General features: G+C 45.7%; 1 protein-coding gene and 1 long non-coding RNA gene across 2 annotated transcripts; one reads left to right on the top strand and one right to left on the bottom strand.

Annotated features, from left to right (window-relative positions):
- Window positions 1-346: 346 nt before the first annotated feature.
- Window positions 347-14,108, bottom strand: PSMD3 (proteasome 26S subunit, non-ATPase 3). Its single transcript, XM_066627663.1, has 12 exons — window positions 13,875-14,108; window positions 10,450-10,640; window positions 9,546-9,683; window positions 8,568-8,704; window positions 8,278-8,468; window positions 7,151-7,254; window positions 6,909-7,023; window positions 4,954-5,073; window positions 4,585-4,688; window positions 3,377-3,532; window positions 2,184-2,234; window positions 347-846 (listed from the first exon to the last, which is right to left on the bottom strand). The coding sequence occupies exons 1-12, from the start codon at window positions 14,056-14,058 to the stop codon at window positions 769-771; spliced, it is 1,569 nt and encodes a 522-aa protein (XP_066483760.1). The 5' UTR covers window positions 14,059-14,108; the 3' UTR covers window positions 347-768.
- A 633-nt stretch (window positions 14,109-14,741) lies between these two features.
- LOC136654077 (uncharacterized) lies at window positions 14,742-17,545 on the top strand. The gene is made up of 3 exons (XR_010794575.1): window positions 14,742-14,811; window positions 16,458-16,530; window positions 16,770-17,545. It is a non-coding gene; the product is annotated as an uncharacterized lncRNA (long non-coding RNA).
- The last annotated feature ends 1,160 nt before the right edge of the window (window positions 17,546-18,705 follow it).

The following is an 18,705-nucleotide window of genomic DNA, read 5'->3' as shown; positions in this document are numbered from 1 at the left end:
TTTTAATGAAGAGATGACATATAAAATTTTAACATTACGAACTGTGGCAATCTTATCCAAACCAAAATCAGGCCCCAATCCTTTGGGGCAAGAGTTTCGCTGTAACTTTGACAGAGAAAAAAAACAGGATGGTGCTACTTAGATTTGCCTACAAGTTCTGTTACATGAAAAGGGGCTGAATTTGGATCTCAATGGGGCCCAGGAACTTGTCAGGGATGGGAGTGTGTTCACTAGAGTGCTTTTAATTTGGGGTAAGAGAGGCAATAGGCTGAGTAATCATCCTTCCAAGGGCCTGCCCCTCAGATTTGATACTGCTGTGCCACACAACATTCTAGACAAAAACGCATTCCGTTTTTCCCAAACTTTTATTTAAAAGCCCTAAACAAAATTTGACAAAAGTCTCCGACTGAAATTACTCCACAAGCTGGAGCTGAAAAGGTGTTACAGTGCCACCAGATCTGTCACCCACTCATCTCTCCCTGTGTTCACCAAAACCCAGCAAGGATGACAATGGATACTTGTTGCCCCTTGTCAGGGGCATCTATGACTGAAAACCACAAAGCAACCTTTAGTTTGGGGCAGAGGTGTGGAGAGACCACCCCTTTCACTGGGGGTGCAGCTTCCTCTAGCAGCTAGAGGTGTGCGTTTTTCTATTCCACCCCCAACATGCAGAATATAGAAAGAAGGCAAGTTCTGGGCTTCAGCCAGTAGACAATGGTTTGTATTGGGCAAGAAACAAAAAAAATAAATGGAGCCATCCACAGAGCATCAAGGGAAACCGTCGTCATCATCCTCTGCCATTTCCTTGGCAAATTCTAGGTCCTGCTGCTCACGTTCCCTGCGCTCCTACGAAACAAAGGCAACAATGTCAGATTTACACAAACATGCGGTGACACTGGACTTGTGCACAGGACTTCTGCAAGTTGTAGCCATGGGTGTTTCCTTAAGGAGAGCTAAAAGGAAGCTTCTCATACAAGATTTTGAACGAGAATATAACTAGATATTTCCTAGAAATCAAGTTTAGGAGCAGGTTGTAGGAATGCATTTTTAAAAATTGCTTATGTGAGTAAAAGAAAGTGAGTAAAATAAAACAGCCATTTTGGATGAAGTTATGGCTTTGTTTCTGGCACACACCTAAATGATGTGGCAGAAAGGCATATTCCCCTACTCCTTTTAAAGGTCTTAAAGATGCACACTGTACGCTGTGCATCAAGTCACCCTCGGAGAACATCTCCAGGCTCTCTTCCTATGGCCATGTGGCCTGGAAAACAGTAGTTATGTTATCACCAAGGCACAAAAAGTGCTCAAAAAAACCCAGAACCTTTGGAGCAAGCATCAGACAGACTGGCATAATGTCCACATGCAGAGGCAATGTACACAAAAAAATAATTTAAGAGTCTCTTAGAAAGCAGTCCCAAAAGCACATTTTCTTGATTGGTTTGTTTCAAGATCAGTCTCAAGCCTTTAGAGTGTCAGAAATAAGCAGGAAATGTAAACCTAAGCAAAATGAAAGGGAGAGCACATTTCTAGCCCTTCTTGTTGCAAAGACAGGCTTGCAAGTATTTGGGCAATGTCTGCTGGTATCTTAGAAACCAGAGAAGGATGAAAGAGATTTTCAGTAGCTGGGGTACAGTGTCTTATGTCTAGAAAAACCATGCTATGTCTCTTTCTATGTCTATCAAAACCATGACACACAATACTGATCAGCAAAAATTGTGAATTAAGCTATACAAACTTGTTCAGTTCGTATAAGGTCACAAAATTCAGCTTTCTCAGCACATGATCCAGATTGCCTGGGCACATAATTTTAGGTGTGTACACCTAGCCTGGGATATGGAAATAAGTCACTTGCTTCAATAAGAATTCCTGGTTTGTGGGAACCTTCATTTTCCTAGAACACTGTCAATCAGATTGTTCAGTCATCTTTCCTGACCTGCCATTTTGGGACATGCATCATCTTCTAATTGTGCAGGACTTTAAATAAGATGCTCTGGGACTGACAGTTACTCAGAGAGGTAGTGAAATATGCAGAAGATAACAGATGGAAGGGGATGAAGAGGGTTGCTGGTTTTGACTGGCTTGTAGATAACCTCTTCAGAAACAGGATCCCTAAACCTACAGGCTGGTGGATATCTGTGTCCCAGTCCAATGTGTGTTCTCAACAGTTGCCAGGGGAACCTCACCTCTGCAGACTCCAAGTCCTTGTTATAAGACTTCGGCGGGAACCTCATAGCCTAGAAACAGAAAAGGGAAATGGAGAAGGCAGAAGACAATGAATTGGAGGCAAGAACCCTATCACAGCTTTTTCATAGCAGATATATAGGCACAATCAAAAGTTTCCCAAGATCCATACAACTATCTCTGATGTCAGTAACTATGTCTCATCTCCTGGGGTCACTTCCTGTAACCAACTTGATTTCCAAATTCCCCTCTAAAAACTCAGGGAGAGCTAGGCTCCCTAACCTTTTGTGAATGAAAACTAGCATGTATATGATACTTCAGAGCAGTGGTTCTCACACATTTAGCACCGGGACCCACTTTTTATCTGTTAGAATCTGTCAGGACCCACTGGAAGTGATGTCATGACTGGAAGTGACATCATCAAGCAGGAAAATTTTTAACAATCCTAGGCTGCAATCTTTCCCACACTTACCCAGGAGTAAGTCCCATTTACCATCATTGTTAAAATAAAATATATAGTAGCTTGTTAAAAGTACAGGTCTGTAACATTTCCCCAAATGCAGTCACATAACCATGGAAACATCAAGTCTAATATATTAAAAATAAAATATTGAAATGAATGGCGACCCACCTGAAATTGGCTCACGACCCACCTAGTGGGTCCCAACCCAGTTTGAGAAACACTGCTTCAGAGTATTCAAAGCACTTCATTTGCATTACCTTAGTAATCTTTACAACACAATTGTAAGGTAGGTCAGTATTATTCTCATAGTGCAACTGGGGTCTGAGGTGAGAACTGTCTGACTAATACTTACTTATAGTGAGTTCTTTCTAGATGTAAGATTTAAACTTGGAACTTTTGCAAGTCCCAGCTCAGTCTCTTGACCACTTGTGGGATGCAGCACCCAGGTCATCCTTTCTTGTAGCCATAAGAAGCCTGCTTGGTAGGGTGCAGACCTCCCCCTGGCTGGGTTAATTGCTGGTTGCCACTAGGTATCAAACCCACAGTACAATAAATTGCAGAGGAACACATGAACTCCAGTTTGAGCACACTGGAGTGAAAAAGTCAACTCGATGCAGAAGTGCTGCTAAGAGCCCTAACTGTCAGATCAAAGCTTCCTTTCTTACCAGCACAAACACAGCACACACTTAGAAGACAACCTGATGGGACACTACTGCACACTTGCACTTTTACCTTGACAGACATATTGTGAATGTCGAGGCAGAAGGAAATTCGCTGATGGAAGGCTAGCTGGGGTTCCCGCGTGGAGTAGATGTCAGTCATCTCCTTAGACTGGACGTAGCCCTTCTCATGATTGATGCTGGCTTCGATCACACCGTCCCGGATGGCCTGGGAACCGCCAGCAAGCACAGAGTCAGTTGCTCTCACACAGTAAGAACCCCAAGACCAAAGTACATACAGATAGCCCAAGACTTTGTTTCAGTACTGAGGTTACATTTCTAGAGGTGATGAGACTGAAAAATTCCCAAGAGCCATGCCCCTCATTTCAGATGTAGGGTGGCAGGCTAGGGTTATTTGCTGAGCCAAAGACATTCTCAATGTGCTCAGAGACACTCACTATTTTATCAGCCTGCATGATCAGAGCTGCTCTCAGTCATTTACAAAAAAAGCAAGACTAGGGTTAAAAAAAGGAAAGCACAATATGCATCTGAACAGTGTGCCTGGAAGCAGACTGTGGACAGACACAGGAGGCCATCAGTGGGCGTGAGATTTTACCCAATGAAGCCTCTGCTGCTAGGAGTAGTCTGGAAAAGTCGCTCAAATTTCTGCTTATATGTTTAGAGTTTGAATATCTTAGGAAATTAGAGTTTAGAGGACACTTATTTGAATTATAGTGGTCCAAATCTCAGTATTCCATAGCTCTCCAAGAGATAAAACCAGGACCGTATAGTGATTTGGGAGTTGAAAAATCCAGGTTCAAATTCCCTGCTCAGTCATGAAGTTTCATGGGTGACCTTGGATCAGTCACTCTCTCTCAGCCTCACCTGCCTCTCAGGGTTGTTGTGAGCAACTACATATACATCACACTGAGTTCCTTGGAGGAAGGGTAGTATAAAAGTGTGAAAAATAAATAAGGCCCAAGTCCTAACCAACTTTCCTGCACGGACATAGCTGTGCCAATGGGGCATGTGCTGCATCCTGCAGTTGGGTGGCAGTCACAGAGACTTCTTCAAACCTCTTCAATGTTTGTTCCTTTACTTCGGAGTTGCATTGCCTTTAACCACAGTGCTGGAAAGTTGGCTAGGATTGTGCCCTAAATCTCTCTAAGGGCTTGACATAGAATTTGTTGCAGACCCAGATGGGCATAGAGGTTTACCACAATGCAAAGTAAGAGGATGACAGTGAAGCTGCCATTCAGGCCAGCCATCCTAGTCACTCACCTTGGCAACAATGAATTCAGCATCCTCTGGGCTATCGAGCTGCAACTTCTGGGCTATGTCAGCTAAGGAGATTCGTGAGTACGAAAGGCTAATCATGCGAACGCCTGCATGAGAGACAGAAAGATAGCCCAAACAAAGCATGAATTGCATCAATACACAACAGATGTCTACAATTTTTTCTCTCTCTCTACTTAAGGAGCTTCTGCTGGAGCAAGGACTGGCTGGTCACCTACATCTCCCTCAGAAAGGAAGTAGGAGAAAAACAAGTGACAGACCCACTGACAACTTTGAAACACGCACAGCTGAAGTTTTAAAGAGATCTAACACACACCCCACCGCTGCAGCTCTAGGGGAGTTATGGTATCTCACCTGTCTTAATCACATTGTGCCTCAGTCGGATGATAAGGGTGTAGGTTCCGTCTGCCTGAAACTTGTCAGCAAACTGATCCAGTACCTGGTTGAACTTGGCCAGGTTCCCTGTCCGAATTCCTGTGAGAATGGAGAAGGCATATGAGAGGACGGACAGATGTGAGGAGAGTGTGTGTAACTGTAGGCCAATCCTCTCTTCTGGGCTACCATATATTCCATTCTTTGCTGAGGCTTTGGATTAGCATGTTGATATGCAGGGCCTGGGGGTTCACTACATAAAAGATGCAAGTTTAGAAAGGACTGCCTCCACTATTGATTACACATTTCATCCATTAAAAGGCTGCAATGCCTTTAATGAATAAACTCAGCTTAATCCTCATGCAGGTGTTACACTCCATTTATGCATAAATATCTCTAATATCAGATTACGTGCCCACAGTTTTTGCGTACTAAACAAAGCAAAGTGGTTTAATTTTATTGACTAGCTGCAGCCACAGAAAACTGTGTCAAAGGCTTAGTCCAGAGGTTCTCAAACTCTCTGGGAGAGCCACTCTTAAGTGAAAGTAGAGTGATCGAACACTTCTGCAAAACCAGAAGTGGAGCATGATCGCTCTACTTTCACTTCAAACCAGCTGAGGAGTCCTGCAGGCAGTCACGCAGGGCTTCCTGTACCCCAGGAAGGCTGCTGCAGGGACTGGTGAGTACGTCCCAGTCTCTGAAGTCCCGTTAACGACGTGATCCTGGGGATTGCGTCACTGCCTTCCCCCCTGCCCCTTAAGGCACGACGCCCCAGTCTGAATACCACTGGCTTAGTCATATATTATGACTGTTGCAGACATAATCATCATATTCTCCAGAAAACTTTCTTTACAGTGTTTGCATGCTGTGTTTTGTGCTGAAGTAAGCAGTCTGAAGAACAGACTTGAGTCCTGCCATATTCTTCATTCCACTAAGTGGAAAGAAAGCACTGGCTTTCAATATGAACAAACAAGTGGGGATGTACTGTAGTTAGTGACCTACAGAGTTTAATTGCAGTCTGTCATGGAAAGAGCTACATTATTCACAGGCTTATAAAATTATTTCAGCATTTCAGAAATGGAACATAGCATGTCTAAAAAGAACAGGCATTTGTGGCAGAATCAAGAAATGTGCAGAGCCATACCCTTTTGGTAAAGCTATTTGGAATTCTTAAAGCCGGTATCTCCTGTGGATTTTAACTTACAATTAACTGGAAACCAAACTACAAGGATAGGATCTGTTAAATGTATAGGCAATTTAGGAGGCAGTAGTTCAAGTGTAACTTCAGAAAAGTTCAGAGAGAAAATGTGTAGAAAGTTATACAGCTACTTATATTGTGATTGATATACTGTACTCTGAAAAGGATTTGTCCTACTAAGAACATAAGAACAGCCCCACTGGATCAGGCCATAGGCCCATCTAGTCCAGCTTCCTGTATCACACAGTGGCCCACCAAATGCCCCAGGGAGCACCCCAGATAAGAAGAGACTTGCATCTTGGTGCCCTCCCTTGCACTGGCATTCTGACATAGCCCATTTCTAAAATCAGGAGGTTGCACAGACACATCATGGCTTGTAACCCATAATGGATTTTCCCTCCATTTTTCCTTAGGATTTTTCCTAAGAAAATGTATGAGGCAATATACACCATACTATTACAGTTTGGTTGCTTAAACCAAATGCAAAACAATACTAAGAACAAATAGTGCCGCTTTCAAATTGAACACATTACTGATCCTAAGAAGTCTATGAATATTTATGAGTAATCTTTCACATGGACTGCCCTGAACAAGAAGATTCTGAGACAACTTCTATGGAAAAAAAACAAAACTTTACTAAAGACTATTTATTCTATGTTCTCTCTTGCAGTTCTAGCACTGCAGCACTAGCCATTGTTTTCACCAAACTGTTGAGGAGGGTGCCAGCTGTATCACTTACCCTGCGTCAAGAGAAAGTAGGGCAAGAGTGATCTCTTCAAAGATGGTTGCCGGAACTGCAGCCTGTCTGGGATCTCACCCAAGAGCAACTCTACCACAATAAGCAACTTATGAACCTAATGGGAAGATGCAAGACACAGTTATCCTGTGACCAACCACGGAGTATCACAAGGCTTTGTATAAGTGGCGGAAGTACTCATCACCAGCCTGAAGCACCAGGTGGAGAAAATGGCACCCACTCACCGTCTGTTTGAAGCCAACGGCTGTGTGTTGTGGTGCTTTTCGCAGGGCATTCGTCATGGTTCTTCGGGCTTCTGAATATTCCAGCTGAATCGCCTTGATGCGGCCTAGGAGGGAAAAGGAGCTCACTGCCAAGACTGTGACCTTAACGGATGAAGACCACCTCACATAAACTTTTGCAATGCAAGCCAATAATGTTTAATCAAGCTCATACACAGAAGTTTACTGGCAAACCTAATTGTCCTGCGCACATATGGCCCTAAGTTGTTGTTTTTTTTTGTGGCTATAAGTGAATTAAAAATTTTTGTTACCCTTTTCTTTCCAAAACATGTTCTCTGTCTTTTTGCATGCTAAGCAGCATAGCAGCAGCTGATGAACTGCTACACCGTGCACTTCCTCTAGGGGGCACAGAGAGTGGCTCTCTCTCTTTCCCCAAGCTTACATAGCTATGGTAAGAATTAACCCAGTGTGTTTGTTTGTGTTTTAGTATATTTGTCTTGCTATTTTATATTTTTATTTTTGCAACCTGTTTTGAACTTCTCAGTGGCAAGAAAAGCACACTACTGTATATATATATATTTCAAAACAAACAGAGTTTGGGAACAACCTCCAATGTTTAGCACTGAGAAACAAAGGGACAAGGACAATTCCTTCACTCCCTCAAAATCCAATGAAGCTGGAAGCCAGAGGTTTTCAACCCATTTCTCTGTTTCTAGGATCCAGTGAACTCCAAGCCAAAGGTGCCTGGGCAGGCTGCGATCTGGACATCTATGACAATTATATGCAAAAACAGAATTCAGTATCTGGTGGTGAATGTAGCATTCTGACAAACTCAGCTCTCCCCCCCTCCCCCCCCAAAGCAGGTTAGTTGTAAAAGTAAGATTCAAACCAACAAGGGCAATGGTTGTAGAATCTTAAATCAAACAGGTACTGAGCAGAACCTTCCAATGGTAAGGGTTAGCGCAATGCAAAATGTTTTCCTTTTATTTAGCTAGTAGAATAAATGATGAAAATGAAGGGCCCAGTACTTAAGTTATTCAGGTCTTGGTGTTTACATTTTCTTCGGCAAAAACCAACAATAAAGACGTTCAAATGAGGACAAGGCTATCCTCAACTCTGCTGCTTCTCACCTGTGTAGTACAGGTACCTGGCCCACTCATTGTTGTTTGCCTGCTCAGGAAATACTGATTTGGAGACTAGCTTTTCTGCCTGGTCATAGAGGTTGTAGTGAAGGTAATTCCTCAGCAGGAGATTCAAGAGGGTGGCCTGGCCATCTGCATCATGGCGGAGAGTTGCTGTCCTTAAGCGGGCATGAAGGAAGCTTTGAAAGGAAAAAAAAAGAGGCTTGTCAGCACAATGCCATTAAAGAGGGAAAGAAAATGACTGGGATAGAGAAATCTCCAGATCCTGCCAGATTTACCTTCTGACCACATCCAGCTTGTTTAAGAACTCATAGATCCGAGAATGGTAGTAGTAACATTTGGCCACCACTAAATCAAGAGCTCGACGGTTTTGGGGACTGATCTTTTGCATCAAATCATCCGATACTTTCTGGGCCTGAAGGGAAGGAGAGGGAGATTTCAGCTGGAGAACTTCCAAAGTTGCAGAGATGGATTCTGAATACCGGCACTTAGGACTGGCAGATATTTGCTTATGCTGGTTGTTAACAAGGTATTCAAATCCTGGACCTCAGCAAAGGTACCTCAGCCCATCATTATGTTCTTTCTATACAGCTATAGCAAAGATAAATTGCTGTAAATCAACAGATAAAGCATAAGGAATTCCTTGCTTGACTCCAAGTGGAGTTTACCCAAGTCCACTGTGGGGGAAGGGGTCTCCAAGTCCCACTTCTCTACAAATCCCGGATTTTGACATTTGATTAAGTTGCTGCAATCACCATATTTTGGACAGTGCTTGGTCCTGGGTATGCAGAAATTAAATGTGTTTACGCGTGAAGAAAGTTTGGACAGATTTGAGAACAACAGATTCATGGGTTTGGAAAAAGAGACATCACAGAATGCTTCAGGCAAAAGTTGTATTAGAGCACCAAGAGCTAGGGAGAGACTGGGACCTTTGCTAAAAAACACTCACACCAATCATCAATAGTATCCATGAACTTAAGATTTTCCACAGTTTGTCAAGATTTTTTAGTACCTGCAAAGGACACCCCCCCTACCCCCATGCGAATACTTTGGCGTGGTGTTCTGTTAGGCTGTTATGTTGTGTCCACAGTTTTTAGAATACGGGTGAACTTATGTGGAAAGGAAAATTATGAAGAACAGTTCCTAATTTTGTTGTTTATTTGTCTGTCCATCCTCCCTCCAGGTCCAGCCACTGGCAGTATTCTGCTTTCAGCTGAGAGACTAGACATGGTTGGGGGGAGTCAGCGGTGCATTACCTCTTGGTAGCGTTTGCTGTTCATCAAGTAGATAACCAGGAGTAACTGTAGATACGCTTCTACCTCTGGCAGGAGAGGAGTGGAGGCTGCTTTTCCTGTGCGGGGTCGAAACTGTAGGTCAGTTTCTGTGTCCATAGGCTACAAAGAAGTGGAAGAGAGATGTGCGTCAGGCCAGTGGGAGCATGTGATTCCTTCCATCCCATAATAAAAGGTTGTACACATTAGTGTCTTAAGGACCACACATTGCCCACCCATTACAGGTCCTATAGTTAGGAAACTCAGAGCGCAATCCTGACCCGATGCTGGGTTGCACAAATCCCTTGTGCTGGCCTAGGAGTGTCGCAAATGTGCTGTAAAACTGAGCCAGCGCATGGACGTGTGCTGTTTCTGGAGGCCACATCCACGCCTGGTGGGACTAAGTTTGTGCCGACCGAGGAAGGCTGGCACAGGGGGTTGGGGAGGGTGGCAGGAGGGCGGAATGGAGATGGGGGTGTTTCTGGGCAGGGTGGGCGAACTGGGCCGGGGGCAGCAGGATCGGTTGTGGCACCTTATGCTACATCCTAACCCCCACTCCTGGTCCAATTGGCCTTATATGGGCCACTTGGATTTGCAGCAGTGAAACTGCTGGTGCAAATCCAAGTAGACATGTGACATGGAGCAAGGGATAAAAAATCCCCTTACCCAGAGTTGCGCTCCAGCTGGAACCTATCTTGTGCTGAATATAGCACAGGCCACCTGGCCTGCCTGTTCTAGTGCAAGATAGGATTGGGCTACCCAATTTACTCATATAATGAACTGTAATCTGTTTAACTGGAGCATAAAAGATCACTTATAGGGGCCAAAGAGGAATCATCTATTTCGATGCAGCTTGTGAAATGTGAGTACAAATCTCTTTCGGACTTGCCTCTTCCAGGAAGCTGATGAGGAAGTCCCGCACAGCACTGTTTGATGTGAAAAAGCCATTGATGGCTTTCTGGAGCACATTGGGGTTGAGACGGCGGGAGGTGGAGGGCAATGCTCTAAGGGCACGAAGGACATAGCGAGGTTCCTTTCCAGAGACGGCTTTCTCCAGCTGCTTCACATGCTCCTTGATGTCTGCAGTGAGCAAGAAAGAAGGGTAAGACTGTCATCACTAAATAGCAAAGCAGGCTCAACAATGCAGCGCGGCTGTGAATTTTCATTGCTGGTTGAGGCAACCAAACATTTGAATATCGGTTTGACCAACTGCTGCCTCCTCCCAATTTAAAGAAGCACTACAGTTACGCCTGGTGATTTTGGGGTTGAAAAACCAAGACTTCCCAAGCTCTTTGAACAGAAACAACTTTACCCAAGCTCCTAATAAATGATGAAAGGAAGCTATTCACTACCTATAGCGTGTTTGGAGAAACTGACAGTTATATCAAGGAAGCAAGTAATTTCCTTGTGCCAGACTCACTTTTTTCCTCACCCTCCAGAAAGTATCAGTATTCTCCATTTTGAAACATTATTATTTAAGTATGCAGTCTGCATCTTCAGTGATCTGGCACACTTTCTGGAGGAAGAACAGTGTTATTTCAGTGTTCTCTGCAGGAGGAGTGAAAGCTCTTAAGTATGTACACCCAATTTTTAAATTTAACACACATTGGTAAATTGTGTGGTTTTTCTCTTTATTCTTAGAAACCCCTCAAGAGTGAATTCAGTTCACCTTTACTCCATAGATCTGATTTTGTACACCATGGGCTTGACATGAATGCTTAGACTGCAACAATGCACTGAACAATGTTCATCCATGGCCCCATACCTTCCAAGCAGAAAGTCTAATCCAGGGGTGTCAAACATAAGGCCCAGGGGCCGGATGTGGCCCGCGGAAGCTTTTTATGTGGCCCTCAGACTCTCATCTGCTGAGCAGTGCTGAGGTGTTACTCCTGAAAGGGCAACCCACATGAAAACTGGGCTGTCCCAAATATTGAAATATGATCAAGATTTGCACATTTTCTCTTCTGTCATTTGCAGCTAATGAGTTCCTAAATGAGAAAAAGTTCTTATTTTTGGTTATGATCTGTTTAATGACACAATTTCCTGCCTAATGACATCACTTCCGGCCCGCAGCATGCATCAGGATTGCTATTCGGCCCTTGGTTTGAAACGAGTTTGACACCTCTGGTCTAATCATTTGTCTTCTTTCTCTACTACACTTTACAATGTGATCTATTTATACGTTACATTGTTTAATTCTGAAAATATACAAGGGTTTTTACAACCAGGAACCATAACAGACAAAAACAGAATAAAGCCACTCAAATAAATATGATACCAGATTACAAAACTGGCACCAACAACCAGAGGATCCATCGTCCCATTTAATGATGACCTCTTGCCTTTAAGAATGCTACCAAGGCCCTGGCAGTTTTTTGGGGGAAGGAATTCCGAAGCGGCAGTGCACACTGAAGTGCCTCGGCCCATGTCACAACAACTCACTGTCACATCACCTTAGGAAGGCAGACTCTGAGGCAAGACTTTGGCTGTTGCTCTTACTAAGCATTGTGTGTGTTCATCTTATTTTTCTGCCAAAAAGCTCACAGTGGTAATCTGATCCTATGCATGTTTACACAAAAAATTAAAACAGTTTAAAATTGCTTATTCTAAAGTAAGCAAGTACAAGAAGGGCAGGGTAACACACAGCTCAGGTGTTCTGGACTCAGAATTTTCTTTCAACTGACCATGCGTAGGATTAGGATGAAAATGTTAGTAACTTATTGAAGACAATTTAGGATGCAATGCTAACCAAATTTCCAGCACTGACCTAAGAGCAATGCAGCTCCCAGGTAAGGGAGGAGGCCTTAGTTGGTCTCCCAGTTGGAAGGAGGCCTCCCAACTTCAAGATGCAGCACATGCTTCATTGGCACACCCATGTCGGTGTGGGAAATTTGGTAAGGATTTGGTCCTTAGGATACTAAGCACTACAAATGCAGCAGAAAACAACAGTGCCATGTCAGTGTTTTCCCCAGCAAATGAGTAAAAGCTGGAAGTGAAATACACGTGTGCAGACAGAGTTATGCGCCCATGTGCATGCATCTGGGAAACCTGACTGGCAGAGGCTTCCCATTGATATTGCCACAAGTGTTCCACTTCCAAACCTAATGCGTTTGCAGAGAACGCCATCATCCCACAGAAACTGTTGATGTGCAGCACCAGCATCCATGGGCTCCACAGCTGACTCGAACCCAGGTTCTCTTCACTCAGGCCCAATATTTGAGCTGCTACAAAACCCTCTCTAGCCACTACACCACTCTACCATGGACAAGCACATCCCTCAAAGCCAGGGACATGGGGTGGGTGGGTGGGAAGGCAGGTGAGGCAGAGCCTCCCCACCGGAGTCCTTCGAAAAGCAGCACCGCTGCGGTGGGAGGCGCTCAAGCACACTCAACCCATGCACTCCGCATTGAGCATTGTGTGCTTGAGCGCCTCCCACCGCGGCGGTGCTGCTTTTTGAAGGACTCTGGTGGGGAGGCTCTGCCTCACCTACCATCCCACCTCTCTGCTCAAAGCATGACTTAAGCCAGGGGTGCCCAAACCCCGGCCCTGGGGCCACTTGTGGCCCTCGAGGCCTCTCAATGCGGCCCTCAGGGAGCCCCCAGTCTCCAATGAGCCTCTGGCCCTCCGGAGATTTGTTGGAGCCCACACTGGCCTGACACAACTGCTCTCAGCGCGAGGACGACTGTTTGACCTCTCGCGTGAGCTGTGGGATGAGAGCTCCCTCCACTGCTTGCTGTTTCACATCTGTGATGCAGTAGCGGCAGCAAAGGAAAGGCCAGTCTTGCTTTGTGCAAGGCCTTTTATAGGCCTTGAGCTATTGCAAGACCTGCATTCATTCATATAAGTTCATCTTTAATGTATTCATTTAGGTAAACTTGTGTAAATTAATTCAAATTTTAAATGTAAATTAATTCTTTTTTCCCCCTGGCCCCCGACACAGTATCAGAGAGACGATGTGGCCCTCCTGCCAAAAACTTTGGACACCCCTGACTTAAGCCTTGGGTGGGACATAGAGTAGCTTAGCCCCTCCCCTCCCAGTGAGTCACACTTTAGCCCCGACCCTTCGCCCAGGTAGTGGCTCCTCCTCTAAGAGAACCCCACGTGGGGGTTCGGTCTCACCTGTTGCATCACCTATATAAGCAGCCAATGGGAGCCGCCGGGAATGTTTCTCTCCCCCCCGCAAAGCCACGCCCTTTTAAAAGCCCTCGCTTGGCTCCCCACCCCCCCAAAGAGAACGTTGGGAAGTTCTAGCCACGCCCCCTTTGCAACGGCCCACATCCAGCCCCCCTCCCCTCGGTCGCGCGCCTCCCTCACCTTCCAGCGTGACGGCGTCGAGCTCGCGCTGCGACTTCTCCGTCGAGGCGGGTTCGGCCGGAGCGGCGGTCTCCTCGTTCATTTCCACGTCGGCGGGCGGCGGCGGGGGCTGAGGGGGCTCGGCGGGCGGGGGCTTGGCCTTCTCGGAGCCGGCGCGGCGGCGGGAGCCCCCTTCCTGCTTCATGGCTTCGCCTTCTTCCACGGACCGGCTGCGGCCGTGACAGAGCAACAATCGCGGGGGACGACGGGAAAAAAACTGGGGCAGACTCGACCACTCGAGCGCCGATGGACAAAGACGGGGGCGGGGCTTGAAGAGCGCCGAAAGATGGATTGCTATTCTCCTTCCTCTTTAGGACCATAGAGAGGCAGGAGGACCATAGAGAGGCATAGAAAACCATAGAGAGGAAAGACCAGAGAGGCATAGAAAAACCATAGAGAGGAAGGACTAGAGAGGTGGGAGGACTGGGCGGGTGAATGCTCCCTGGCTTCAGTGGCAGGGGTAGAGAATGCACTGTGGGCATGATGTACAGCCAGGTCTCCTGGGCTTCCCAATGAAGAGCCCAGGTGTACTTGCCCATGCAGCATGGGCAGCTAGATACATTCCTAAGGGCACCGTCCTCACCTGCTTTCTAGCACTGAGGTGAGGGCAATGCAACTTGCAGGTGAGGACACGAGCATCGCCTTACCTGCAGGAGGCTTCTGTGGCTGCCGCCATCTGCAGGATGCAGCCCAGGCCCCCTTGGCACAGCTGCGTCAATGCGGGAGGGTTGGTCAGGATTTGGGCCTCAGTCTCTCTTAAGTCTTCTAAGTACGGAAAATCACTGCAGAAAATGAGCATCACCCTGTTTAGGCTGACACTGGATGGAAAGTGCGCTGTGGGAACCTCAAGGTGCTTCTGCAGCGACTGAGTCCCTGACCTCCTGTACACTCCTTCGTGGTGAGCGGATCCGCAAGCCAAAAAGCCGCTGGTGTATGGACGGGGAGGGGGCTTTATTGTTTCACTGTCAAAACGCCTATCCTCATGATGGCTGGTGTGTGTGTGTGTGTACTCGACAGTAGTTGAGGGCCACTAAACAGCACCTTTGGGGGTACTTGAAAATGAATGACGGCAGGAAAAGGCAGGTAGTGCACCAGAATGCCTTGCAGGGCCAGGAAGGAAGGGAGCCAGCTGGCTGCAAAAGCCCCAACAATAGGTATTTTTGGTGATGTACGAATCAGTGATTGAAAACCAGCACAGTAATATGCATGAAGCGATGAATACATGAGGGGTTTTCATATATGGGAGATGTGCTTGTATTACTAATATTAATTACAACCATTTTGCTAACATGAGGGGTACAGTTTATGGAAATGGACTGCCAAGGGGCATGCAAGTGAAAAGGTTGGGAACCACTGATATAGACCAGTGGTCTCCAAACATTTTGGCCAGAGGGCCGCATCAAATATCTGGCGTGGTGTTGAGGGCCAGAAAAATAATTTAAATATAGAATTTAAATAAATAAGAGATGGAACTTAGATGAGTGAATAAATGAATGCATGGGTTCATTCATTCAACCTCTCTGGCCCTCAGAACACCCTCCAGACACAATCAGAGCACAGTTCTGGTCATGTTCAGTTGAGTGAGTGGGCCAGAGGCTTTCAGGGGACAAGAAGTTGACTGTGGGCTGGATAGAGGCTTACCATGGGCCGCATCTGACCCCTGGGCCGGGGTTTGAAGACCCCTGATATAGATGGATGGAGGGCTTAATATTACAAGGAGACATATTCCACTTGGGCACACAGACATCTGCCCTCCCCATCCCTAACTACCCACCTAGGGCTAACTTTCCATATAGGGTTTTGTTTCTTGGTTACACTAGTGTGTGATGGAATGTTGGGAATTACTTTTATACCCCTATAGCGAAATCTTCCTCTTTTAAATCTAATGCTCATTATAGTCCACTTAGGTTGTGAATGAGTTTCCAGGTTCTCTACTTTCAGAGCTTGTCACTATAAATGGTACATCCCATTCTATCCAAGAGAGCAAGCTGGGTGATATTATTAATCAATAATGAAAATGCGTCTTTATCCCAAAGGCTCACACTCTGAATGGCACTTACAACTGGTTCACATGCATGTTCAGTGCTTTAGAACTGCAGTGTCCAGTGATGATCGGTATGTGAGAATGGACTGTCACAGATGCAACAATGCACACAAAACTTTCATCCGCAAAACTTCCATTTGATTCACAATGCTTTTCATTCAAGTCAAGGACTTCCATGTAGCTGCAAGTTCTCAGGTTCACACATGCATGTATATCACATGCTTTCTGTACACTTGGTGACTAGTAGCTCCATTCCTGTCTTCCTTTTCCACTTAGGTAGCTGTTAGACGCTGCTAATGTTAATGATCTGATCTGTTGGGAAATGGCTAATCTGGATGCAATAATAAAATGGAGTTGCCTCTGAGTGTGTGCACAGTGTTCCTCTACTGAATGCTAAATCATTTTTGGCATGTGTAGCACAATGTCATAAGATAAAATACACTATAGAATGGCACTTTTTAGCACTAGGACCCACTTTGTTTTTTGACTTTTCATTGTAGGAAAGAGGAACAAGGGAGAGTCAATCCCCCTCCTGCTTAAAGTCACTCAGGCTACCTGCCTGTGCTCAGTTCGGTGAGTGTGAAAATAAGATCGGGGGGGGGGGCCTGAGCAGGAGTGGGGAAGAAACGACAACAAACGATGTGGAATATGTATTGGGAGACTGCTAATCTGGAGGAAGCTGTTTTTGTGCAGAGTGGGAAATGAGTTGGGGAATGGCTAGTCTGGATGCAATAACATTATTAATAATACACTATAGAATGGCATTTTTAAGCACCAGGATCCACTGTTTGCTTTTGGACTTTTCATTGTAGGAAAACATGAAAAGGGTTTGCCCAAGTGGAGCGCAGCAGAGAAACATTAGAAAGAAAATGGATGAGGAGATAGCACAACTATCGGGCTCCATGCTAAAGTATGCAAAGCTGTTAATACCTCATGGCGCATCCATGCAACCAACATCACAACTTCACAACACTGAATCGTCATCATCTGAATCTGAGGAAGATGTTGAGCATGATGAGCCAAGTATTGTGGGCATGTCATTGATCTACAGCAACATGAGCCAAGTACTGTGGACGTGTCTTGTGATATTGCATCCTGGCCCATACCTGTACCTGACGCCCTGCGGCTGAGCATTGTAAGAAGGGGAAGCGAGTGCATCTGGAACAAAGACGGCCCATTTGCAGTAGTGAAATGGAAGGACCAGAGCAGCAGAAGTTTCAACCAATCCCTGGTTCTGCATTCCACTAGCAAATGGTGAAAAGCAGCTCAGAATGGTATACTCCAAATTGGAAAACTCACTGTTCTGCTTTTGCTGCAGACTGTTTGCAGAGTCAACAACAGCAGGAACATCAAAGTTCATTACTGCCTTCAACAAATGGGGGGGGGGGGGTTTGAATCCTAATGTTGCTGACCATGAAAGATCCAAACTGCACATGTCATGCCTGGAAAAGTAGAAGACCTTGGCAGCAAGGCTCAAAGTGAACAAAACCGATGACATCCCCCAAAAGGAAACAGAAAATGACAGAAAAGTCTGAGACACATTTAAGTCTGTCTGGCTAAACAAAACCTTCCTCTCCGTGACCCCAGGGAGGACATGTCCTCAAACAATAGAGGTAATTTCTTGGAGTTTTTAGAAGTCCTGTCTGAGTACGACCAAATTTTGCGTGATGATGACACCCAGCTCTATCTCTCCTTTCCTCCAGACTCCAGGGTGGCGGTTGAGGGCCTGGAGAGCTGTCTAGAGGCAGTGAGGATCTGGATGGGGGTTAACAAGCTGAAATTAAATCTGGATAAGACAGAGGCTCTCCTGGTTTGGAAATCCTCGATGCAGGTGCTGGACTATCAGCTTGCGCTGAATGGGGTTGCACTCCCCCTGAAGGAGCAGGTTCGCAGCTGCTCCTGGATTCCCAGGTGGTGGCTGTGGCTAGGGGGGCCTTCGCTCAGCTTCAGCTGGTGCGCCAGCTGCGGCCGTACTTGGATCGTGCAGACCTGGCCACGGTGATCCATGCTGCGGTGACATCGAGTTTAGATTATTGTGACACGCTCTATGTGGGGCTGCCCTTGAAGACGGTTCGGAAACTGCAATTAGTGCAGAATGCGGCGGCCCGTGTGGTTACTGGAGGTAGGCGGTTTGACTCTGTCGGTCCGCTTCTCCAGCGGCTACATTGGCTGCCCATTCGTTTCCGGGCCCAATTCAAGGTGCTGGTTTTGACCTTTAAAGCCCTATACTACTCTGGGCCAGGGTATCTTAGAGATCGCCTACTTCCATACAATCCGGCTTGTCCTCTTAGGTCATCAGAGAAGGCCTTTTTACAAGTGCTGCTGCCTAGGGAGGTACATGGGGCGGCGGCTAGAAATAGGACCTTCTCAGTAGTGGCACCAACGCTATGGAATTCCCTTCCCCTTGACTTAAGAATGGCTCCCTCTCTTGAGACTTTTCGGCGAGGCCTGAAGACCCTTCTGTTTAAACAAGCTTTCTGAGTTCTCGGCCTTTTTAACATCTTTTCAACATCTTTTAATTTTTTACAGGCCTGATTCTTTTATGACTTGCTGCTCTATGCTCTTTTTACCTTTTTACTACTTTTTATCTGACTACTGTTTTTATGATATGTGTTAATATGCTTTTATCTGTTTTTAAATTATGTTTTTAATCTGTTTTAACCTGTTGTAAGCCGCCTTGAGTCCCTTCAGGGAGAAAGGTGGGGTAAAAATAAAGTTGTTATTATTATTATTACCGTAGATACTTGC

This window comes from Tiliqua scincoides, chromosome 5 (genome assembly GCF_035046505.1).
Source record: "Tiliqua scincoides isolate rTilSci1 chromosome 5, rTilSci1.hap2, whole genome shotgun sequence".
NCBI classification, from domain to species: domain Eukaryota; kingdom Metazoa; phylum Chordata; class Lepidosauria; order Squamata; family Scincidae; genus Tiliqua; species Tiliqua scincoides.
The sequence above is the reverse complement of the archived record's forward strand: the minus strand, read 5'-3'. Positions and strand labels throughout refer to the sequence as shown.